Source organism: Cynoglossus semilaevis, chromosome 8 (genome assembly GCF_000523025.1).
Source record: "Cynoglossus semilaevis isolate Cse_v1.0 chromosome 8, Cse_v1.0, whole genome shotgun sequence".
Taxonomy (NCBI): domain Eukaryota; kingdom Metazoa; phylum Chordata; class Actinopteri; order Pleuronectiformes; family Cynoglossidae; genus Cynoglossus; species Cynoglossus semilaevis.
In genome coordinates this window covers 13,277,890-13,300,412 of record NC_024314.1, presented here as the reverse complement: position 1 = coordinate 13,300,412, position 22,523 = coordinate 13,277,890, and the positions used below count along the sequence as shown (strand labels likewise).

The 22,523-nt window shown below is 44.6% G+C and overlaps 1 protein-coding gene across 1 annotated transcript in view; it reads right to left on the bottom strand.

Annotated features, from left to right (window-relative positions):
- trrap (transformation/transcription domain-associated protein) overlaps positions 1 to 22,523 on the bottom strand; it is a 67,253-nt gene that overhangs the window by 31,638 nt on the left and 13,092 nt on the right. The window contains exons 24-49 of the mRNA XM_025057324.1: positions 22,148 to 22,347; positions 21,511 to 21,728; positions 21,192 to 21,389; positions 20,700 to 20,960; positions 20,450 to 20,611; positions 20,132 to 20,228; positions 19,777 to 19,898; positions 18,468 to 18,638; positions 17,623 to 17,691; positions 15,795 to 15,914; positions 15,490 to 15,609; positions 15,047 to 15,211; positions 14,775 to 14,956; positions 14,315 to 14,513; positions 11,118 to 11,246; positions 9,929 to 10,195; positions 9,333 to 9,539; positions 7,634 to 7,792; positions 7,353 to 7,493; positions 6,656 to 6,766; positions 5,772 to 5,918; positions 3,900 to 4,113; positions 3,568 to 3,696; positions 2,625 to 2,774; positions 1,732 to 1,931; positions 1,101 to 1,222 (exon numbers count right to left, since the gene is read on the bottom strand). Of these exons, the coding sequence (XP_024913092.1) occupies positions 1,101 to 1,222; positions 1,732 to 1,931; positions 2,625 to 2,774; positions 3,568 to 3,696; positions 3,900 to 4,113; positions 5,772 to 5,918; positions 6,656 to 6,766; positions 7,353 to 7,493; positions 7,634 to 7,792; positions 9,333 to 9,539; positions 9,929 to 10,195; positions 11,118 to 11,246; positions 14,315 to 14,513; positions 14,775 to 14,956; positions 15,047 to 15,211; positions 15,490 to 15,609; positions 15,795 to 15,914; positions 17,623 to 17,691; positions 18,468 to 18,638; positions 19,777 to 19,898; positions 20,132 to 20,228; positions 20,450 to 20,611; positions 20,700 to 20,960; positions 21,192 to 21,389; positions 21,511 to 21,728; positions 22,148 to 22,347 (4,260 nt within the window). The remainder of the gene's footprint in view (positions 1 to 1,100; positions 1,223 to 1,731; positions 1,932 to 2,624; positions 2,775 to 3,567; positions 3,697 to 3,899; positions 4,114 to 5,771; positions 5,919 to 6,655; positions 6,767 to 7,352; positions 7,494 to 7,633; positions 7,793 to 9,332; positions 9,540 to 9,928; positions 10,196 to 11,117; positions 11,247 to 14,314; positions 14,514 to 14,774; positions 14,957 to 15,046; positions 15,212 to 15,489; positions 15,610 to 15,794; positions 15,915 to 17,622; positions 17,692 to 18,467; positions 18,639 to 19,776; positions 19,899 to 20,131; positions 20,229 to 20,449; positions 20,612 to 20,699; positions 20,961 to 21,191; positions 21,390 to 21,510; positions 21,729 to 22,147; positions 22,348 to 22,523) is intronic.

Genomic DNA, 22,523 nt, shown 5'->3' with positions numbered 1-22,523 from the left:
TATGAGGGCGAAGAGGGGATGGGGGGAGGGGGGGGGGGGGTTGTCTGTGTTGTCTGTGTCTGAACCACTCTCCTGATCACAGGTTATTGTGGAACAGCTGCTTTGTCATTTCATCATCATTACTGGCTGTCCATCAAAGCTCAGCACCTCTGAGCTGCTCTTTCTAAACCTCTGGACACAAAGAGCAGATGGCATTGAGGGATGAAGACTATGTTTGGCTGATGAAATGTGGATGTGTTTCAGACAGACAGAGAGAGAGAGAGGGAGACCATGGTTTGATGAATAGCTGGCAGAAGGACAGTCTGTCCCCTCTGGATGCCACCTGCTGGGTGTCCTGTCATGATCTTGGCACCACAGTTACTGTGTGAAAGACCCCACTGCAATATCTGTCTGCACCACTACCTGCTGTCTCCCTGACTCCCTCTGCACCATCCTTCTTCACCTTTATCTGGACTGGGTTTTGGAATTAAAGGTTTGGATGTAAAAGTCATCCTTTTTTAGTTTAAAACGTTTACTTTAAAAAAACACAGAAATATTAAAAAAGGTAAATATGAAACACTGAAGCTAAAAAAAATATGAAGAGTAACTACAAAATAATGGTACAAAATGACAAATCATAAGTCATGTTGTCCCGTCCTGTTGGTTAAGACAATATCAAAAGCTATAAGAATGTCCATGTGTAACTCAGTTTGTCAAAAAAAAAAAAAAAGAAATGAATGTTAATATGCCTTAAATTAGCCTCTTTAATGATCAACACTTAAAACTCCAAAGTCAATGATCCAAGATGGATTTCACTATTTTAATGCTGTAAAAAGGTTCTCCCCTGACCGTCCAAACCCAGTCTTTAGCTCCAGTCTCATCTCATTTACAGCCAGCTGACTGCCGACTTCTGATCCTTTTAACCTCAGATTGTTCCAAAGATGAATGAAACACTGCCCAAGAAACTAAACGTCTTTTCCCCGTCTTCATTTTTCTACCATTGCTCCCATCTTTAGCTGCCACCACCCCTCGACCTTCAGCCCTCCTGCGAAGATGGATGCGAGGGCTGCTCGGCAGCAGCGGTGTGGCCATTTGGCCATGTGATGAATGGCGGTAATTACCTGTAGACGTAATTAACGAGGTCCAAGAACTGGGCATTTAACTCAAGTTCATCGGGGAAACGTTTCTCTATGTAGGTCATCATCTTCACCAGCAGGATGGACTTCTCACGTAGGTTTGGCATCTGGGGTTGGAGGGTGGGACAAAGGAGAACATTTGGAAATGAAGGAAGGGTCAGAAGAATAAAAGTTTTCAGCCTTTCCGCTCCTGACTGTCTGCTCTCCTCCCACAGCTTAGAAGAAATAAAGAGCAAAGGCTCCTCTGTGGGTATTATGCTAATGTTAACCTGACTGGACGGAAAATGTGCTTTGCTTGTTGTTTGCCCCAAAAGGTTTCACACTTTTTAAAATGTACACTGCTGATTCAGTTTCTTGGATTCACACCTGCTATTATCAGGGAAATAATGCAGCTGTCCACTGAATTCCATCCTTCTCCACAGCCCAGAGGACAGCTTTATTTTTATTGTTAAATTCAAATTCAATGGCCTCCGTGCCGATCTAACGGAACGCTGTGATGATACATAACGCACAGAGCATAGAGGACGACTGAGACAGAGAAAGATGCTGACGGAATAAGGTCAAGCTTCCGCCGCTGGAAGATAAAAAACCAAAACAAACTAAAACGTCCTCCTACCTGGTTGGCGGCCATGGGCGAGTTGTTCTTCACCCACTCTTCCACGATTTTCACCACCGCTCGCAGGATTTTTGGATCGGGCGACTTCTCGATCAGAGAGGTGAGGATGACTTGGATGAAGTTCTTCCTCATTTCCATAATCATCACAGACAATCGAGTCTTCACCAGGTCTAGACTCAGCATCACCAGTTCACTGGTCACTGTTGGACAACTGTTAGGTTAATTTACAACTTGGTTCTCAAACTATGGTGACTGTGCCACAGGTGATACTAGGTGACCTCTGGAGGTGTGAAAAGAAATGTGTTTTTTTATGCATACATACAAGTACAACGTAAAGGTCCTGAATCAAATTAAAGTAGTTGTAGTGGTACTTTGAAGAGAAGTATTTCTAGAGAAAGTACGCACTATAAAAAACTTTGAGAACCATTGATTTCACGCATACAAATACATGAACATTTGTTGGAGGTAAAGACCTTGTTTGTCAGGTGGCTCTTTGGTCTCAGTGACTCCGACTGCTCCTATCGGAAAGTAAATGCCTGTGTTTGCCGATATAGTCATTAGTGGCCCATTAAAAGCACTGATAGCATCTAGCAACCATTAGCTCCCGGTCTGAAGTCAGGGGAATTACGTTTGGTCTGCTTGGGCAGACCTGGTGAAGCCCAGACCAGAGGAGGAAGTGGACAAGGACTTTTTAAAAAGGTTTCTATTTGACAGAATAAAGTAGTTAAAGCAGCAGGGCTTGAACTTGTGAAACTTTTTAAAACTTTTCTGGTGTCAACACCAAAACACCATAAGTCCTGACCTTCCTCAATGTCCAGAGTATAACTAGTAACTGTAATGTTTTTTTGACATGTACATGGGTATTTATCAGAGAATGTGCTGTACCACAGTACCTGTGCTGGTCTCTGTCACCCCTGGGTTGGCCTGCTGTGGGCTCAGGTGTTCCCTCACCATCTTCTGCAGCGATCTCATGAACACGGAGATGAGGCGGTCGATGTAGCTGGCGTTGTAGCTGCAGGCTGACTTCAGGATCATCAGCGTTCCTGGACGACAGATGGATGAGAAGAAGAAGCAGGTGAGAACGCAGGAAATAGAGTGGGAATTGAACCACCATTCATGGTACACCGCCCCATGCCATGAAAAACCTGGATTCTAATTCTATTATTAATAATAATAATAATGTTATTTTCAGCTAGACAAGTGGCCCCACAGAGCTGCTCATGTAACATCCATGTCAGATGATAACGATGCTCTTCTGTGAGGCTGCAGCTCGGGGGGCAGACAAAAGTTAAAAAATGTTGAAGGCAGACAGATGTGTCATGGCCACAGCAGCTGTTATTGACCACAACTGCCATTTTGGGGAGCCTTTACTACAGCGTTATCTTTGACTGCTCCCCTGCAGCCGATTCTTCACCTTGAAGAAACTTTATTTTGTAAGGCTATTGTATTGCTTTAAAAATTGCAGGGAGAAATATCAGTAATACTCTCCTAAGAATAAGCCTTTAAGTATATTATCCATGAGAACTCCTCTACAGCTGTGTGGATCGGAGCAATGTTTGTTCAGGGAGAGAAGTCCACGGCAGAAATCCTAAATCCCTGGACTGTGGCCTTGGTTTAAACAAAGCAGATGTTAGATGGAGAAGCCCGGCCCATCACCCTGCATCTTAACGATTCTCTCTGGCTTAATTGCTAACATTGACTGAGAGGAAGCTTATGTGGGAGTGTGAAAAGTTAAAAAAAAAGGAGACAAATAAAAACTCAACGTTTATGAGCGTCAAAGTGGGACGACACAAAAGGAGGAATGAAAAGGCAGAAGTGGACGGATGGACGTCTTACCGAAAAGCTGAGTGGGGTTGGTGTTACTTGTGGCTTTTTCATAGTTGGTCAGTCCCTCGTAGATTACTTTGCCCACGGCGGCGTACAGACATTCCAGTTCCTCATACTTTGACGCCACAGTTGAAGTGCCTAGAGGAAAGGAAAGCAACATTTGTCCAGAATAAATAAAAGATGAAAAACTAACAGATCCAAATCCAAAGTGTGAGGATAAATCATAGAATTCTTCACTGTAAAACACTTATGTAATTCTACTAAAATAAGTATTTTGAACACACCTTTTTTAATCAGTGCAACCATGTACTGTCATCTGTTATAGTTTATGGTCAACTTACTTGGCTCTGTGGGAAAGTTGCTCATGAGGCGAGACAGCAGAGAGTGGACCGCCCGCAGGACTTTGGTATTTCCACAGGTCATACAGGCAGCGATCCCTCGCTGCAGGGGCTTGAAGTGGGCCAGGATGGCCGGGGACTGGAGAACAGTCAACAAGAAACACAGGATCTCCAGCCCGGTGCAGATGTTGGAGATGTTAGCCTGTGCTGGTTGCTCCTGAGGAGGAAGGAGAGAAGAAGATTGGATTTTGAATTCATTCAATTCGGACTCCAGTCTTCCACAGACCTAAAGCTTTTAGAACTTAATATTCCACACACAGGCATTTCTCATAAGCTTTGTGATTGCCACTAAGCCAAAGATCAATGGCCAACATCAAGCACTAATTTTGTCTAAATTGCAATCAAGGTGTACAACTATAGCAGGGCCGTAGAGGATAAACTGGGCCAGATCAGTGACACTAATCTTGGCTAATGAACAAGGTGACTCCTGTGATAAGACCCGCTGGTAGATGTTAGGGCTGCTATTGATTTGGCACTGTATTAACAGGACGGGACCTTCGTCTCTGGAGCCGTGCAGATAGGATACAGGCATGTCGGTGCTTGAGTGTCTGATTGTGTGCATGTCCTCTGCCCCCTCTTCATTTGCCCTCTTGCACCACTTGTCCTGGCTCTTCATCACTGTCGTGACGGTACAATAAGATGATAAAGGGTAATCCGATTCAGTCCATTGTTCATTAGTCCAAGCAGGGCTCCTCTGGGCAGGTGGAGCCCCCTCTCCAGGCGAGAATTGGGCCATGGACAGGAACGTGCATGTGCATAAAAGCCATGCAGATCTGGATCTTTTTTTTTTTTTCAGGGACGTCCCTGTGGGCTCTTAAGGGGTTGGTTGGAAAAATATGTGTATGTGTGCGTGTGCGTGAACAAGAAAAACGTGCTTTCAAGGCACAGACCCCCAACAGAGAACAAGGTAAGTACGTGACAACTGCCAGCAAATGTTAATAACCTCATCTGAACAGTGGAGCCAAATCAGACCAAAGAGATGAGCAGGGAACGAGGGAATAAGAGATAAAAGAAGAGGAAGAGGAGCCCGCGATAACAGAATAGAAATGAGAATGTGCAGGTTGGGCGACACAGAGAGACGGAGGAGAGAGAGTGGGGGGGGGAGGGGGAGTTCAGGACAAAGAGGAGGAGAGGGGTTGTTGAAGGCACAGGCCAACCCTGATAGGCCGCCGTTATCTCACCACTGTCATTATTTTGTCATTATGAAGGTTGGCGCCTGACTTCATGTATTACTGATAACAGACAAAAGGACTTGAAGGCATTAGTGCAAACACGAAGATGGGGCTTAAGCAGCGAGAGGGGAAACTTCTGCTGCCTCTACCAGGATAAACAGTGAAAACACATTAGTAATCCTCCACTGTTTACTTTTTATTACTCTGAAGTGTAACAAAAACACGACGGAATATTTTCGAGTGGATGGAAGATGTGGATGACATCGCCTTTCAGTGGAAACTTCAAATAATTAGAGGATGATTCACATAAACAAGCACAGATTCCAATTCCAAGTCCCACTTCACCAAACAAAGAAAAGATAAAAACGACTTAGAAAGTTTGAATTCTTTAAAGGTTGAATGCAAGAAACTCACTAACCCAAAGATGTCAGACTCGCAGCTGTAGATATCTTCACCCTTGTTTCAAAGTTACAGTGCAGTCCTTATCATACCACAGCCAGTCATGGCATGACTGATCCGTCTGATTGGATAATTCTGGTCAGCCAACCCGAACTTAAGTAAAAAGTGTCTGAGGTAAAAGTTTCAAGACCGAGAGATCGGGGGGGAAAGAAGCGTGCAAATAAATATAAAACTATTTTCTTACCACCGTCATGAGCAGCTTGTCGAACCACTGCAGCTTGAGCTCAGCGCGGGGCCACATGTCAGGTCTGAGGGCAGTCTTCATCAGGCTGACACAGCGACGGGACAGCAGCTCTCCTGGAGACCCGGCCACGTTGGTGCTGTCGTTCACCTTAACATGAGGAGGGGGGGTGCATTAATATCACTCTGTGTGAGTAAAGATTTACCAATAATAACACAGGGGGGCTTTGACAGGGCAACAGCACACAGCACTGTCACTCTTAGAGGAACACTTTCACAGTGACACAGCCAAAAAGGGAACTGTTATGACAAGTTCTCTGTGCCAAGGTTCCCTGAACGAGACAATAGGCCCTCGGTGTTGTTCTCTACGGCTGATGGTAATCCTGAGGGCAGGAGGAAAGACAAATTTTCCACAGGGATCAACTGAGTATCACACTACAGCGAATACAAAGGAAAGATTATGTTCCTGCAGCCTGTTCTGTGAGCGGTGACTGATCCCCAGCACTCAGGCACAGGTACTGTATTTATGCAGCAGAGACAGTTGGATGAACAGTGAGAATTTTCTGCTTGGCACCAGAAATAATAATAAAAAAGAAGGAAAACTCAAGGTGATCTATTAAATCTATTTTGGGCTCAACTCCAGGGTCATCACTGCCACTGAAGTGAGGGACAGTGTGTGCGTGTGTGTGTGTCTGTACGCAAATGCGTTAAGGACAGCCACAAGGTGTGTCCTACCTTCACCAGTGAGGGGTTACACAAGTTGTGTCCTACCTTGCAGGCGTTATGGTTGGCAAAACTGTACCCAGTGAATGTAAGGCAGATAAGCCATCAGAGTGTGTGTGTGTGTGTGTGTGTGTGTGTGTGTGTGTGTGTGTGAGACGGTGCTACCTGACATGCAATCCTGATCAGGAAGTTGACCACTGTGTCTGTATGCAGTTTCTCCACAGGCTTGGTGAGCATGGTCTCTGAGCCTGGCATGGACTGGGCACGGCCAAATACCTGAAAGATGCAGAACAACGCCATGAATAGTCAAAACATCAAGTGGTTTTTTTTTATTTTTTTATTCAAAGAAATCAAACCCTAAACTCAACAGACAACCGACCACTTCTTAGTTCCTGGTATTTTACTTAATCTATTTGTACCACATCACCCATTTGTTGTTTGTTTGACTAATGAATTCCTGGTTTTGTGACTCATGTCTTTTCCAGGGAGAAAAGCCAATCCAGTGACAGAGGCTGCAGAGAAGCTGCAGCTTGAAATCCTCAACAACAGACATCTGTATCTGGTTGTTACAAAATGTTAGGAGCATTTCTTGCATTTTCCTGATAAACCAACAAATTGTTCCATAAATTTTGAAGCTGTGTGGCATGAAATGTGCTCCAGATGAACCTGATACCCATTAAAGTCCATCTCCTTTCATACTAGTTAAACTGGGGCGAAAGAAACAAAGGTATAGGCCACCAGATTAATTTTTATATAACAGCTTTTTGACATTCCTTGAGGAGCTGCTCACCATGAACAGGTTTTAATCTTATTTGTATTAATTCCTTGGTGAAATCATGAAAACATCTTGGACTCAGCTCACCGTGGAGGCAGCTCCAGTCGCCGTACGGAACCTCTTGACGTCCTGACCGGCGGCGGTGGAGGCTGAGTCCAGGGACATTCCTCTTTTCACAGCTCCGCTGGTCCCTTCACCACCGGCAGCTGCTTCACCTTCAGACTCAGGCTTGTCCACCGAAGGAGAGGGAGAAACCAGGATGACAGAGTGGAGAACAAAGGTTTGTTTACATATAACATCAGGTCGGGTTGCCTATTGGGCTGGAAGCGGACGTAAATGTGTGTTTATTCAAGCGTAAAGCCACAGACCTGATGATCTTTGATTCTCTGTAACTCCCACTTGATCACCACCTCTGCCAGGTCCACGGCCAGTTTCCTCTGCTCGATGGTCACACTGGGGGTGAAGCCCAGACGCTGCATTGCACTGATCATGTGCTGCACCAGGTGGTGACGCACAGGGTAGTAGACCTGCAACGTTAGAAACCAAAGACATTAGGGAAAACTGCAACAACTGAAATGCAGGGATGATCGCACTACAGGAATGACATGTCTGACTCTTTGTGAAGAATTTATACAGTGATAACGTGCCAAATAAGGACCAAAAGTATTAGGAATCAAATACTTTTTTACTGCATCCTGAATCTGAACACACTCAATGTAACAACAATGACAGTTCTCTTCTATTGTCCATGCCACTCTGAGGATGGTGGAGAAAAAAACGCTTGAGTTTTAAATCAAAGTGTCAAGTCATTGGGACTCGTCAGGAGAAGTCAACTCTAACTCTGTGTTCCCTTCTTCAGTCTCAAGGACGTGGCAGCGCACACTTAGTCCCAAGTGCTCAAAACTCAAGTCATTCGGCATCGTCTCAATCCAAACTAGGACTCTCAAACAACGAGACACGAGCGGACAAAAGCGCTGGAGATGAGATGTCTATCCCGGGGCTGTTGGCAGTGTCAAAGAATATTAGAGCGTCACGTTCTGAGGGTAATTACAGTGAATGGAGCAGGACTTCACAGGCCTTTAATGACAGAGCGGCTAAGCCCTGTCCATCATCTACACACACACACACACACACACACACACATCACTTCATCTCAAAGTCACACACACGCACATGCACACACAGCCTCTCATCTGTCTGTCATTATCTCCTCCCCTGTGTAATTATGCTGATGTGATTACATTAGATTAGTCATCTGGCCCAGTGAGAGCAGGCTGACAGTGAGTGTGTGTGAGAGAGAGAGAAAATGTCTGGGAAAATGTCAGTCTTTGGCCCAGAAAACCTTCTCCTCTGAGTCCGTGGAGAGGGTGAAAATATGACGAAGTAGCCAGAGAGCAGAAAAAGATTAAATAAATAAATAAATAATTTAGGGAGGAGGATAGACATAAAGACCAACGAGCCTCTTCTTTAGTGCCAGGTCACACAGAGACTCTTGTCTGTGTGTATCTGCCTTTGTTCATTATGGAACAAAAATGTTTCCCGAGCCAGAAAAATCAAAAATACAGAACAGGTGGAAAAAAAACAAAACAAAAAGGTTCTTTGTTTGGCAAAGAAAACCTTAAAGTGAGAAAACACAGTCTGAAATAATCCCTTTCAACAACTTCACCAAACCTAAAATTATTCCAAATCTAAATGTGACAGTGTGACATCTTCAGGCAGAGGCCATGGCTGTTTCCTCAGCTGCCCCTCCCTCCACCTCCTGTGGCTGCAGCGTTACCTCAAAGCCCATTGAAATAAATCAAACCCTGACATTTTACTGTCGGTAATTAGTCAAGCTCATAAAACTCCTGAGAGTCTGTGTGGTCTATATTGATATGGAAGTCATAGCGGGAAGTCTGTCATGATTACCGTAAAGTAGAGACAGAAATCAGATTTGTTTTGACTGCCGTCTGCTCATAACCTCAGCCCGAGCAGATCAATAGGTTCAATAGTGATGATAAAGTGATTTACAGGAGGGAGTCGGGGCACTGACCCACGCAACCGTCCGTGTTCCTTTCACCGACTTACCCTAAAGTGCTGGACGATGAGATGGAGGATGTGGACCAGCTGTGGCACCGTGTGGCCCTCCTCCACTATGATCTTTCGTGTCCAGTGGGTCAACATCTGGTGGCCATCCTCCATGCGGGCGGGAACGGCAGGGGTCAGTATGGCCATGGCCTGACGAACAATGGCTCGAGCCTCCATGGTGTGGGCCTTCAGCAGGCTGTGGAAGACCTGGAGCACGACATGGACCACAGTGGAGTGTGAGAAGATGGGTCATTGACATGATAACTGGTGGTGACTGGGTGAAGGAACACGTTGATGGCACTAAAACATTTGGTTGGACTTTTTATTTAACAAAAGCAATAAAATTAATTCTTCACCAACTTTTTCTTCTGTTTTCATTACACCCCGCACCCCCCGCATCTCCCCCCCACACAGCCTCTGCTGTATTGTTAGCATTAGTTTCTCTGATGATGATCAACCTTACACACACAAACAGAGAACGTCATCATCTCAGTGATTCTATTGTTTTGTGTGTACTTTCTGCACAGATTCATTGGACTTCCCATGGTTTTCTGACATTCTCAACAGGCTTTTCATTTTCTCTGGTTGCTCCTCACCTGCAGAACGATCTTCTTGTGAATTGCGAACTTGGCGATGATGTGAGCCAGCAGTAAGTGACCGCTGTATTTGCAGGCGGGGTCCACGCAGGCTTTGGGCAGCAGACAAGGCCATGCAAAGGTCATGAGGCGTCGCAGTTTGCTGTTGCGAGATTTGTTGTTGTCGTGGATGTGGTGTGGTGCGTGCTCCACCAGCAGGGTGGAGAACTGAAGCAGGCAGATCCTCAGTGAGTCCAGCAGGTCGGCCTGCTTCTCTGGGTCCAGAACCTTAGAGAGGGAACAAGAGTTTATTCAGACCTCAGGTTTGTTTCAGGTAAAACAGCCCTGCACTGTAAGTGTAACTGTGACATCATCCAGGTGATTTGGTGCACGATTAAAGGTTCAGTGAAAAAGTGAACCAAACCAAATGAAGGTGTGAAGCGTTTGAAGTCCTTCACATTTGAATGGCACTGCAGAACAACAACCTTTTCACACAAAATATGTGATAATCATCAGAATTTTTCAGAGAGAAAATACAGGGGAGAAGAGACGCTGGGAGGAGGAGGGCGGGGGTGAGTTTCAGGCAGAGCAAGGACGAGCCATTAGCAGCCATTAGGCCTGGTGTTAGAGGGTGATGAGATCTGCCACCGCACAAACAACAAACATGTTGACCTTTTGCGTGGTCACAGTGTGACATTTGCACCAGGAATTATCATCTGTCCTGATGAATGAAAGGTGATGGAACGACTAACCAGCTGTACAGACGGGTGTGGTGAAGAACGGGGCGAGGGGTTGAGGGGGAGGGTAAATGGAGACAAATGGAAGAAGGGAGAATGGGAGAAGAAATAGACAGCATGTCGGCAATGAAGTGATGGAAAAGAAGAAGGATAACTGGAGCAAGTGGGCTGCTGTTGATGATGACTGAGCATGGAGACGTGTTGGACCGATGGGACGCCGTGAGAGGAAATGCTGCAGGTAATGAAATCACAGAGGCCGACGGAGAGAGAAAGACAGAGTTGTCAAATAATGAGCAGAGAAAGCACAGTTGGGTCTCAGGAGGATTTATGGGTCGCAAAATCTTGTGTTTTTACAAAGATTTATGTTTGTTTCACAAAGAACTTCACAAAGAACACCACACAAAAGGTGGCCAAATCATGTGAAAGACTAAAAGGCTGTGCAGGACATAGAGAAAGAAACTGGACATTTGTACCTTAGTGATGAAGACACTGGTGATACTCTCGGGGTTGTCCCCCTCTGGGTTGGGGGGTCCCAGCAGCTGCTCTCCTTCCCCTTTCTCAAAGCTGTGCAGGAAGGCTGGATTCAGGATGTGCTGCAACACCTGCGGTGAAAAAAAAAAAAAAAAACCATCAAGGACATTTTCATGATATGGAACCAAAACCTATTTTCCAGTTAATTGGGGAAAAAATACAACTTTCATGTCTGGGATTTAAAACTCCTGAATTTTCAAGGAGCAGCTTTTGATAATCTCACTGAGAGCAAAGCTCTGAGGAAGAAAGGAACTAATCAGTGGAATCACCCAGTGTGGTCTTTTTAAATAAAATAATCAGTGCAATGAACACTCACAGTTATAAAACAGCCATGTACTGTAAAATTAACTCTAAAATGAGGCAGATGCCAGCCATTCCCAGAATAATAAGAACCTGGAAAAGGAGTTGATTCATCACGTGGGGAGAAATTAAGTTAGCATTTATGGCACACTGGAGATATAGAAATGTCAGACGTGACCTTAAACAATGGCCATAAAAGAGTGTGACATTTAAAGAATCAGAGGAGAAAAGACTTTTCCCCACTCATGGGGATGATATCGTCATAAAGAGCCATAACCTGTTTTCTTAATTAACCGACTGAATGACTGCTGGGGCCCAGGCTAAAAATGCTATTTCCTTCTGCTGCTGGAACCTGTGGGGTTTGAGCAGCAGGTATCTGTGAGGGGAGACAGAGACCTGATTAGCTGGAAGAATGCAGAGTAACCACGCCATGATAAAAACTAACGACTGCATTCATTAAAGGAGCCCCTATGTTTTAGCGAAGCTTGGTTTTCCATCCTTCACTGAGGACAACGGGGCATCACTCAAGAGCTGTGGCGCAACATATGTTCCAGCTCCTCCGCCAGGCAATTACTCAAAAACACACAGAATGATCTGCACAGCAGGACGGTCGTGAGTCAGACAAGTGAAGAAACACCACAGTAAATTATAAAAACATCTAAAAGTCTATGGGTTGCATTTATCTTTGAAACAATTATTTCACAAGAATTCTACAACAAGAAACTACACTGAACATTCACCTTGGCAAACGTGGGGAGAAAATAGTCCCAGGAAGAAAATCTCCAGCAGATCCAGAGCCAGTGTTGAGGCGTCTGCCTTGGCAAACTCAGGGCTTACATTTAGTCATTTGTAGTGAATTCAAAGCCAAGCATGGGCTGGTTTTAAGTTGTATTTTGGAAAAAAACTTTAGCTCTGTTTTGGACTGTGCTATTGGTGGCGCCACATACCAATTACCAGGCCAAAAAATGAACTAACAAAGAAACAGAACATTAAAGTGCAGCAGTGGGTTTCATAGAGTCAGTGCACTTTTTTTTTTTTGTTTGCTTGAAATCGATGACTAGTCAAAGCAGCTTTGGAAGCAAAAGGAAGCACAGTGCAGTTTTTCTGAGCGAGCAGTTTGGGACAAACAAAGTATATGATGGAGGAGCAGCATGAGGTCAGTCTGTGCCGCCACCCATGATTCATTGCTGCTGTCGTACATCGTCCCTCTCCTCTCTCTCGTACCCACTTTGCTCAGTCTTGCTAAGAGTGAAATATTCTCCCACACGCATTTCCGTGATATAACGCTTCTGGGAAAATGCAAAAAGCAATTATTTAAATAGCAGAGGCAACACACACACACACGGCCATTCCGCAAAGTAACACAAATGTAACTCACACACTAACGCACACAGGCAAACACGCACACTCCGACAGCAGCATCTGCTCGGCACCAGCGGAGCATAATTAAAGGAAAAACAACACAATTCTGCTGTATTTGTGGGGGCGGAGAAGGAGGAGGTTTCTGTGACTCTGAGAACAGCACCATCCGTCAGCTGGACTGTCTGACTTTATTTTGTCTTGTTTTTCCAGCCCACATGTGGCTGAGGCTGAAGAACAACAACAGGAGAAGACAAAAGGCTGACGTCCTGTTTTTCCTATAGAGTAAGAATTCTAACATCTTTAATAACTTACAAACAACAGTAAAATCTAAACTGAATCAATAATGTCTGTCTGTAGCTGCCACCTGCCTTCACACTGGCAAAAAGTGTTGCAGCTGTGAGATTTGTAGGACTATCGTCAGGTGTATCAATAACCAATGACAATCAATGGTTGTTTAAAAATCATCCTTTTCAGACATGGTTGAACTGAAGCTGAAACAGGACTCTGTTACCAAGGACAATGGAGCTATTTTATAAGATAAGGCAAAGATAGTATTGAGAACTCCACAACAGCTAAATGCCATTTGAACATTGATGGTCCACCAGGCCTCAGGAGTGAAACCATACACCTGCACCTCCATGGAAACAAGTGGCTGAAAAGTTTTCCTAGTCGGCCGCATTTTGTTTTTCAAAGCTTCCTTAAACTTTCTGAAGTGTACGTTATAATCACAGTGTGTCTACTGCTTGGTGTTCTGCCACCCAGAAGCCATTTGGCTTTGTTGTACAGTGTGCCATCACAGGATTTCCCCACTGAGCTGTTTCTTGACTACAACGTCGTCACTCCTTCCTCTGCGCCAGGTCGTGTGCCTGTTACAGCTGTGCAAAATATGCAGCCAGACGTGTGTAGGGGTCGGAGGGAAAGTGAGCTTAATTAAAAAGAAGCTCCGGGGTCAGGTGGAGGACAGAGGCATTCATCTGTGGGCCTCTGAGGGTCTACAAGCAGACACAACGACCTTTCTGACTCCCATCAAAGAACTTCTGCTACAGAACACACCCAGCATAAAAGTGTCACAGATCAGGTCCCAGGGAACCTGTGTCTGTCTGACAGAAGGACGAAAGTGACTTCAGATGGTGCTCTAAAAGGTTGACAACATGATTAATAATGTATTTTTTAGAAGATGAATAGGTAACAAAGTCAGCACACATTTTATATTCATTATCAAGGGAAAAAACAAAACTTACTTTTCTTTCTAGGTTTGTCATATGCCGGTGCAAATGGCACAATTCTATATATAACCATATAAAGTCTGTAAAATATGAAATAAGCTGGGACACAAATATGGGTTTGACTCAAGAAAAGCAATAGTTGAGGTGACCAAAAACAAGTCCTGTAGCACAAATGATATGTTAGCTAAATGACTACAGTATTTCTGGTGGGTGCTCCTCACATGACTCTCATGCCTTTATGGTGTAATTACCTTTGCTTTGAGCTCATCGTTGAAATGTGGGTCATTGAACTCGACGAAGCGGAAGAACAGGGCACGTTTCTGGGCTATAGAGTAATTCCGTGGAATCTCCTCTTCCATGTACTCCTTCAGGAACGTCATGTTGCATAAGAAACGACCCGTGAAGGCTCGCAGCAGCTGGAACAGCAGCTCGATCTCCGAGTAGTTACGCCTTGAAGAGGAGACGAGAAGTCAGACTGGTTAGTTCTCGTTAAAAAGGACATTTATGGCAAATGACTGGGAGGGGGATAATAATGACTTATTGTAAGATAATTAACAGTCCCTGTTCACTGCAGGAAACGTGCAAACGTGCACATGACCCTGAGTGATGTGCTGATGCAGTGCAGGGGAATATAATTTGTTTTAAATAAATGATTTGTGTGAGGTTAGCTTTCACATATTCTAAAAACCTTTTTTAGCTGGCTGTACATACTTGCAGTAGCTCAGCAGGCAGTAGGCCAGCAGTTTGGGCTCCTTCCAGTTGGTGGCAGCCATGTTGTCTTTACGGTGTCTATCCTGGAACGCCTCGCTGACCCAGACTCGTCTGAGCTGGCTGACCAGGGAGTGCTGCCCAGCCAGCCAGCCTTCGTCATTCTTCACGATGATGCTGATGATCTGAAAAGAGACAGTGAGACATTTGTCAAACATCTGGACTGACGGGGACATGTCAGGGTGAAATTTAAATACTTAAGGAAATCTTCCTACCTTAATCGCTTGGAACTGGAGGTCCAGGCGAGCTGTGGTGGTGGAAGGAGATCCGGGTCGAACAGTAGCTGCAGTACCAGCGGGAAGCAACAGGTGGACGAAGCGATTGGGATTGGAGGCCAGCACGTCCCTTAGAGGCTTGGCATCTTTGTGTTTTAGGAAACTCTGAACATGGAAGGACATGAAAACTGTGATGACTTCAACTGCAAATCTTACATAAGGAAAGGCCTTGGCTGCAGTGGTTCATTATCTGTGATATTGACTCTAAGAATCAGAAATGGGAGATTTGACTGGAATTTCTCTCAATTTGCCTTTTTTTTTAAAGGACCTGAACCTCAAAACAGGCAACACATCTATCCTTAAAGTCCACTACTGAAGAAGTAAAAAAAAAAGAAGTTTCAATCACAGCAGTGAAAAGGCACTGAGAGGTGCTGGTGTCTGACCATGAACATGCGGCTCCATTGAGGGTCATTGAGCGTGGCCTCCATCATGAAGAGCTCCACCGTCTGAGATGGGTGACGAGTCAGGAACTTGATCAGAGGCTCCCTGAACGGACTGCCAGCCTGAAATGGGTGAGGTGGAAAAAAGTCAAAAGAAAAGGAAAAAGACAATAAATAAAGAATGTAAAACTATAAATGGAATCATTTCCAGAATATCAGTCTATTTCTGGCTGAAGCAGCCCTGTTTAAGACACACAGCCACTGCTCTATATTTCCTGTCAGTACAGAGTATGACCTCTGTGTCCTACCTCGATCAGCATGGCCCTCTCTGTCTTCATGACGACCTCCAGCAGAGGTTTGACCAGAGTCTGAGGAGCGGCTGGGATTAGGTGGAAGAGGTTAATGATGGCAGAGCAGATCTTCATCTCCTGCAAAGAGTCCAGAAAAAAGTGGAGGAAACAAAAAGAAAGTGTGGATGAAGCCTTTGAAAACACCACAGGACCACACATGGACAGTCACAATGGACTCCATAAACAGCCACTGTTGGAAGATGAATCTCATTAAAGAGTCTGTGAATGTCAGTTTCCAACTGGAGAGGTGTGGAGCACAACAGTCTGAGGTAAAAAAATCATGTAGAGCAACAGATGAAGACAGCTCAGGTGATGACGTCCTGATAATCTGGTTTAACCAACTTCTTGGGACAAAGTCTAAGAAAAACAGATCTGTAAGGACAGGAATGTTTCTGACGACAATCACAGACACGTACACACAAAAGTACAGGGAAAACTTCACCACTACTACCACCACCACAACAAGAGCCTAAATAACCAGCACAACATTGGTTCAACTACAGTCGAATCACTAACAGAGAGTCACCAACAGAGGGCGCAACACCAGGTTACATCTCACCTCAACGCCCTCCATCGCAGGCTGTGCCGGAATGGGAGACAATGATCAGAGTCAGCAAACAAGCAGGTGTGTGTGTGTGTGTTTAATCCATAATGAAGGTGAGGTGATGGTGAAATGAATGGTCAGAGCAGCAGCAGCAGCTTTAACCACTGACCTCAGGATAAAAGACTTCTTTGCAGCATGTTATAAAATAACTGAGTGAATGGAACTTAGTTTCTATTAAATTTCGTTATTTCTATAATATATACGATATAATAATATTGATCAGTGAGTCTTTATCTAGAGGATGTCCTTGAAAGTTTTTCCCCCTCACCAAAGTCATTCTTCCTACACTGAGAAGTGACACCAGACTGAAGCTGAAATGACAGAAGACCAATCAAGGCCTCATTTCCAGAATAATTACTTGAGTTGGTTTTTGAAACTTTTGAGGATCCATAACAACTCTGCATATTTCACACTACTCTGTCAACGTGCACACATCCTCTGACCATCACTTTCGGCCGTGCCCACTCCACCCCCTCCACTTTTCTTCCTTATTCAGGTTCGTCTCGTCGACCTCCTTGACCCTCCTTTTGTCGTCGGTGGCAGCCCCACCGTCAACAGGCACAGAAAGCGTGAGCCGGAGGAAGAGACAAAGGACCAATTTGCATCTAATTAAACACATCACTTTGAGGATGATGCAATAGTAAAGTGCATGGAGAGAAGGCACAGGAGAATTTGCTTTTATATCTATGAGAAGAGGACGAGGGAGGAGGAGGAGAGCTGTTGCCCCCCCCTTGCTCTCACCTTTTCTCTGCCTTTACAAGGTTATCTGTCGGGAAGATAATGAGGAGCCGCAGCGCTGGGCTCACCACCGCCTGCCTGGCGCCTAATTAATCATTGATTGTAATATGGCCACTCACGGCTCATCTGGGACCGGACCACAGTGAGGAGGTGTTGACTACATGTGGCTGTAGCTTTGTGTGTATGACCGGTGTATACATTTTAAATTCTGAGCCTTTTCTAGTTTTGGACAGGACAGAGTGCCTGATCAAAGCATGTGCGAGCGTGCGTCCCATCTGGATCATCCAGCTGCAGCAGTCAAACCACGGCCTCAGTCTCACAAGTGAGACGAGGGGGAAGGAGACACACCCACTTATCAGGAGTGATGAAAGCCTGGCGTTTGTGTTACCCCTTCATGTCCCTGGGATGTGAGGGTGAGAGACAGTCTGAGAGGCGCGTACTTACACTGCCGTCGCTGCGTTGGCCTCCTTTGTGTGTGATCACCACCACCTCCATCCACTTCCTCAAGTGTTGCTGGGAAAAGAGATGAGAGAAGTTTCAGGCACTCGGTGTGTGTGTGCGTGTATGTGTGTATGTGTGTGTGTGTGTGTCTCTATAAGATCTGAGTATTTACTCCTGAGATGTACGTAGGTAATTAATAATCAAGTTTGCAGTGTTTCATTACTGAGCGTAGGTTTGCATCAGATCTGCTTCATTAGCCAACAGTCAGTAAATGTAGAGGCAGTTCACGTTCTCAGACTGAAGCCTAGTCACATTAGTACATCTTCATATAACTACAGTTATAAAACTAAAGTTAACAACTTAACATTTGTATGATGATAAACATCCTGATCTTGATGATGGTCCCTCAGGTCAGAGGCGACCTCGGAATTTTTACCCAACCTGGGATCAGCAAATCAACTTGATGTTATTACTGACCTTCAACTAGGTTCAGAGATTCAAAAAAATCAGTGACCCCTGAACAAGGTACAAGAACTATACTGATGACACTGGAAAAAAAATAATCAGAAAAATCCTCCTCCAGACATTGTGATGAGGAATCGTTCATTGTCAGACCCGATCAGTTCATTTTCTCATTAGCATTTCTCAACTTCTATTCAAATGACTTCCAATTTGAGCAAAGCCAAATATAATTAAATTCTCCAGAGGCTGAAATATAACTACAGTCTAAACCTGCAGCACTGTTGTCACTGCCTAAGATTTGAAGTGTGAAATAATAAACACTGTGTGTCAGGATGGAAACAGGACCATGAAAAGATGTGAAAAGACAGAGGCTGCGGTTTTCTCACCATCATCTGGTCACAGAACTTGTCATTGAAGGAGTTGGGGAAGAGGCGCGTGACAGAGGTCAGACGGTTCACCACGTTGAGTGTCAGGCTGCGGTAGTCGCCCAGCATCATAAGCAGGGGGCGCATGTGAGTGTGGATCTGATCCACCTCGATGGTTGCACCTTCCAGGAACTGGATATAAGACAGAAAAGGCACTAATGTAAAGACTCTCTTCTAATGTGAACACTTTAACTCTAACCCCTTAATGCAGTCATGACATTATAGCATTTAGGGCAATAAAAATCTAAAATGCCCACAACACGGAGCAAAGGCCACACAAAAGAGGGCACGGCCAGATTTAAACAAGCGCGCGCACACACACACACACACACACTCATGCATGCCAATGCTAAAACACTGATGACACAAACCCACAACCTCACAAAAAGACAAGAGGGGAATGATGCATGGCAGCCACATTCATTTTCCTCTCAGTGCTGAGAACAAACAATCCATCCTGTATCGATTGGGCCGTGGCAGCGCTCATTAGTGCTCGCGAGGCAGAGATGAGAGAGTGGAGGGAGTTGAGTGGGAGAGGGGGAGGTAGAGAGAGAGAGGAGAGTGGCCGAGCCGAAAGAAAAATACAATAAAATAAATAAATACATTTTGGTGTAGTGAAAAGGAGTGAAAGAGGAGACGAGAGTGAGGTGAGGGGACGAGGGTGAAGGACACAGAAATAGAGAGAGAGAGAAAGCAAAAGCTTTGTGTGAAGATAAGACTCTGAAGATGTCACGAGTTGAAATAATATGATGACAGATGTACTTCTTTATGTTTTACCCTAGAACTGTGATAGAAATATCTACGGTGCCAACCCAATCTTTGAGACCATTATAATATTAACAGGCAACATGTGTTCAAATGCGCAAAGGAGCAGAACATTTTTGGTTATCGTTCTGTAGGCGTACCAGTTCTACCAGTGGAAAAAGTAGGTCCTGAAATGGATCAATTATGTGATAAAAGCAGGAGAGAAGAGCAGATGGCCACTTCAGGGATGCAGAGGAACATTATTAATCCACATTTAGACTGGTCAATGTCTGTGGCTCAGAGGGAGTTGCACTTAGAGTGAATGATGTAGCATGGGTCTCAGCTTTCTAGTCGAATCGATGTGAAAATGCAAAAAAGGGCCTGAAATCAACGTGAGTATAATATTGTCTGGGGCCTTTTACTGAATTTGAAAATGACACACTTGGGTTTTGAGCATTTAGATGCATGTACATTTGAAAGAAATACTAATAAATACAACAACACAAGTACTGGTGGCTGCACTGACCTTCCTCATGCAGGCCTCTCCTGCTTCCTGCAGCTCATTGTTGGTGGAGTTGAGAGCTTTGAAGAGTGCAGCAATGATCTTCTCTCTGGACTGTGGCAGGTAATTACAGGCTGCCAGAGCATCTAAGCAGGAAACAAAGGACAGATGAAACACTTTTGTGAAAGTGTGAAATACGAAACAATTAGTCTGGGATTCAAAGATAATGGTCATGTTAATAGAGGGGGGGCTTTAATAAAGTTCATACAGTGGCACCACAAGAGAAACTTACAAGAGAAAATTACAAACTATAGAATCTTTCAGACTTTCATTTCAATGTGTGTGTTTGTGTGTGTGTGTGGGGGGGGGGGGGGCTTACTTAGGGCAGCAATTCTCAGAGGAACCAGAGAGGGCAGACTCTTATAACAGGGCAGCTTCATCAGAGCGGCGTCTTCGGCCTCACACAGATTCAACAGCTTCACAGAGAGATAAGAGGAAAAATCAGTTTGAGAGGTCAACAGTCAAGATCAGCTGTGAATGCTTATCAGCTCACTGATGCTGCTGCAACATTCAATCAGGAATCAGTTAACTTAATGACGATCAATCGATCAGTTCAACAATAAAAACAGACAAAGAAAAACTTAACTGTCATAAATTCCATCAAAATGATTCTGTGATGTAACAGTAAAGCATTGACCTCTGTGTAGAAAACCTTGTGCTCCATGACATTCAGATCCATGGTAAAGAGGCGTGGCTGCAGGGTGGTGCAGAAAGTGTTGCCCTCCATCAGGCCGATCTGGGCGTTGGCAGGCTGGTGGCGCAGCAGGTGTTTCTTGGGAGGAACCATATCTTGCAAAACCTGAGGAGAAAAAAAAATCAGGGTGAGATTAACGACGGTAAACTGTTGTCTACTTTAAAAAGACTTTATAAAAAGTCCTTCACTTCACCTCCTTGTGTGGCTCCATGATGACAGTCACACTCTTGCCGGTCACCTGGGCCAGCACCTGCAGAGAGTGCATGGCCTGTTTTCGAACAGTGGAGTTGGGGGAGGTGACCTCTCGGACCAGGTCGTGCGTGACCATGTGGAAAGACTTGTCCTGGGCCAGCAGCAGCTCCTCTGTCTTCTCCTCATCCTTCAGAGGGGTGGCACAGCGGACCAGCAGCTGCTCCAGGGTGGTCTTTGCCATGGCCACTGCTCCGTTGGACACCTGAGGGAGAAAACAAAAAAACAAACAGTTTTGAAACAGTGGAGAAGTTGAACAGTAAAGACAACAGTAAAAGGTGTATACACAACATGTCAGATATGTAACACTTAATGTAAAACATTTGACAAAGGGTTCTATTTATTTTAAATAAATAGAACCCTTTGTCATTAATTAATTAGTTAGTTGTATAATGTTATTCGGAACTAAAAATATAATAGTGTCCTTAAATCCCACCTCTCCTGTGAGGTCCATCATGACAAAGAGCAGGGCCTTGAGAAAGGTGAGCTGGTTCTGCAGGACCCAGATGAGAGGTAGCCTCTCCATCAAGAATTTGATGGATACCACACCTCCAAGCTTGGCGTACCAGGCCTGTTCGTAACAGCAGGCGCACAAACGCTCCACGATGTAGGAGAACAAGGGCAGCTGACAAGCCTGGAGGTGACAACAACAGATGGTGCTCGACAAGCAAGGAGAGAGAAGAAGAAAAAAAAAAAAGAACCTCGGACCACAGACAGCAGACAATCTTGTTGTGATCGACTTCACATCAACTCACCCGTTCCTTGGAGCCCAGAATGATGCTGGCCACGTCAAAGATGACGGCCAAAGCCACTTCTCCAATCTTACACAGCTCCTTCTCCTCGTAGGCCATGCAGATGGCGATGGCATCAATCAGAACCAGTGGATCCATGCCTTTAGAACCGTTCTCCTCGCTGTGGAACATTGCTGTACTTGGCTGGCTGCCCGTCTGGTAGCACTGCAGCAGGAAGGGACCTGGGATAAAGGGGCAGGGTGGAGGGTCTTAACTATAAGTCTTCACAGTTAGTTAGCCATTTAGCTAATAAATAGATATAAATAATTTATTGATTTATTTTTCAAAGCCAAGCAGCAATTTGATTTGATAATTTTTTGCTAACTTAGGCTTATATCCAGTTATCCTTTAGAAATATGTTAGGTGTTTTTGTTAACTCTAAGCAACCTTTTTGTCCAAACTTTACTCTTTACCTAAAATAATTAACATATTGAACACATCTAAATGTATTAAACATATGAAAATGGGAACAACTGGAAGAACTGGGACATTTACAAATTCTAAATGTTCCCGTTGTGGGACGAATAAGATTAATGATTAAGGTTTCTCTTCTGCAGAAAAAGCTAATATTAGAATATTGGAAAGTGTTGTAGCCCCTCACCACACTGCTGAGCCACAGCCACCATGGTATAATGCCGAATCAGGCTGGCGACGAAGGGCAGCGCGCTGGGCCTGAGGTCCTTTATCACAGCAGACATGAACGCCCCGGTCAGCGCCTGTTCAAAAGTTCTGCGGGCAGGTGTGTCTTGTGCCTTGTAGCGATGAGAGATGATGACGTTGGGAATCCACTTCTCAGAGAAGCTAAAAAGTTGTAAAAAAAAAAAAAATTCAAAACAACTCTGAATTAGGTCAGCAACTTTGGAACTCTGACCAAATCAATTCAACCAGGAGTCACAGAAACTGTTTGGTTCTTAAAATAAAGTTGAAGTTGAGCAGATGTGTTCAAGTTCAACTATTACTTTTTTTTTTTTAAATAT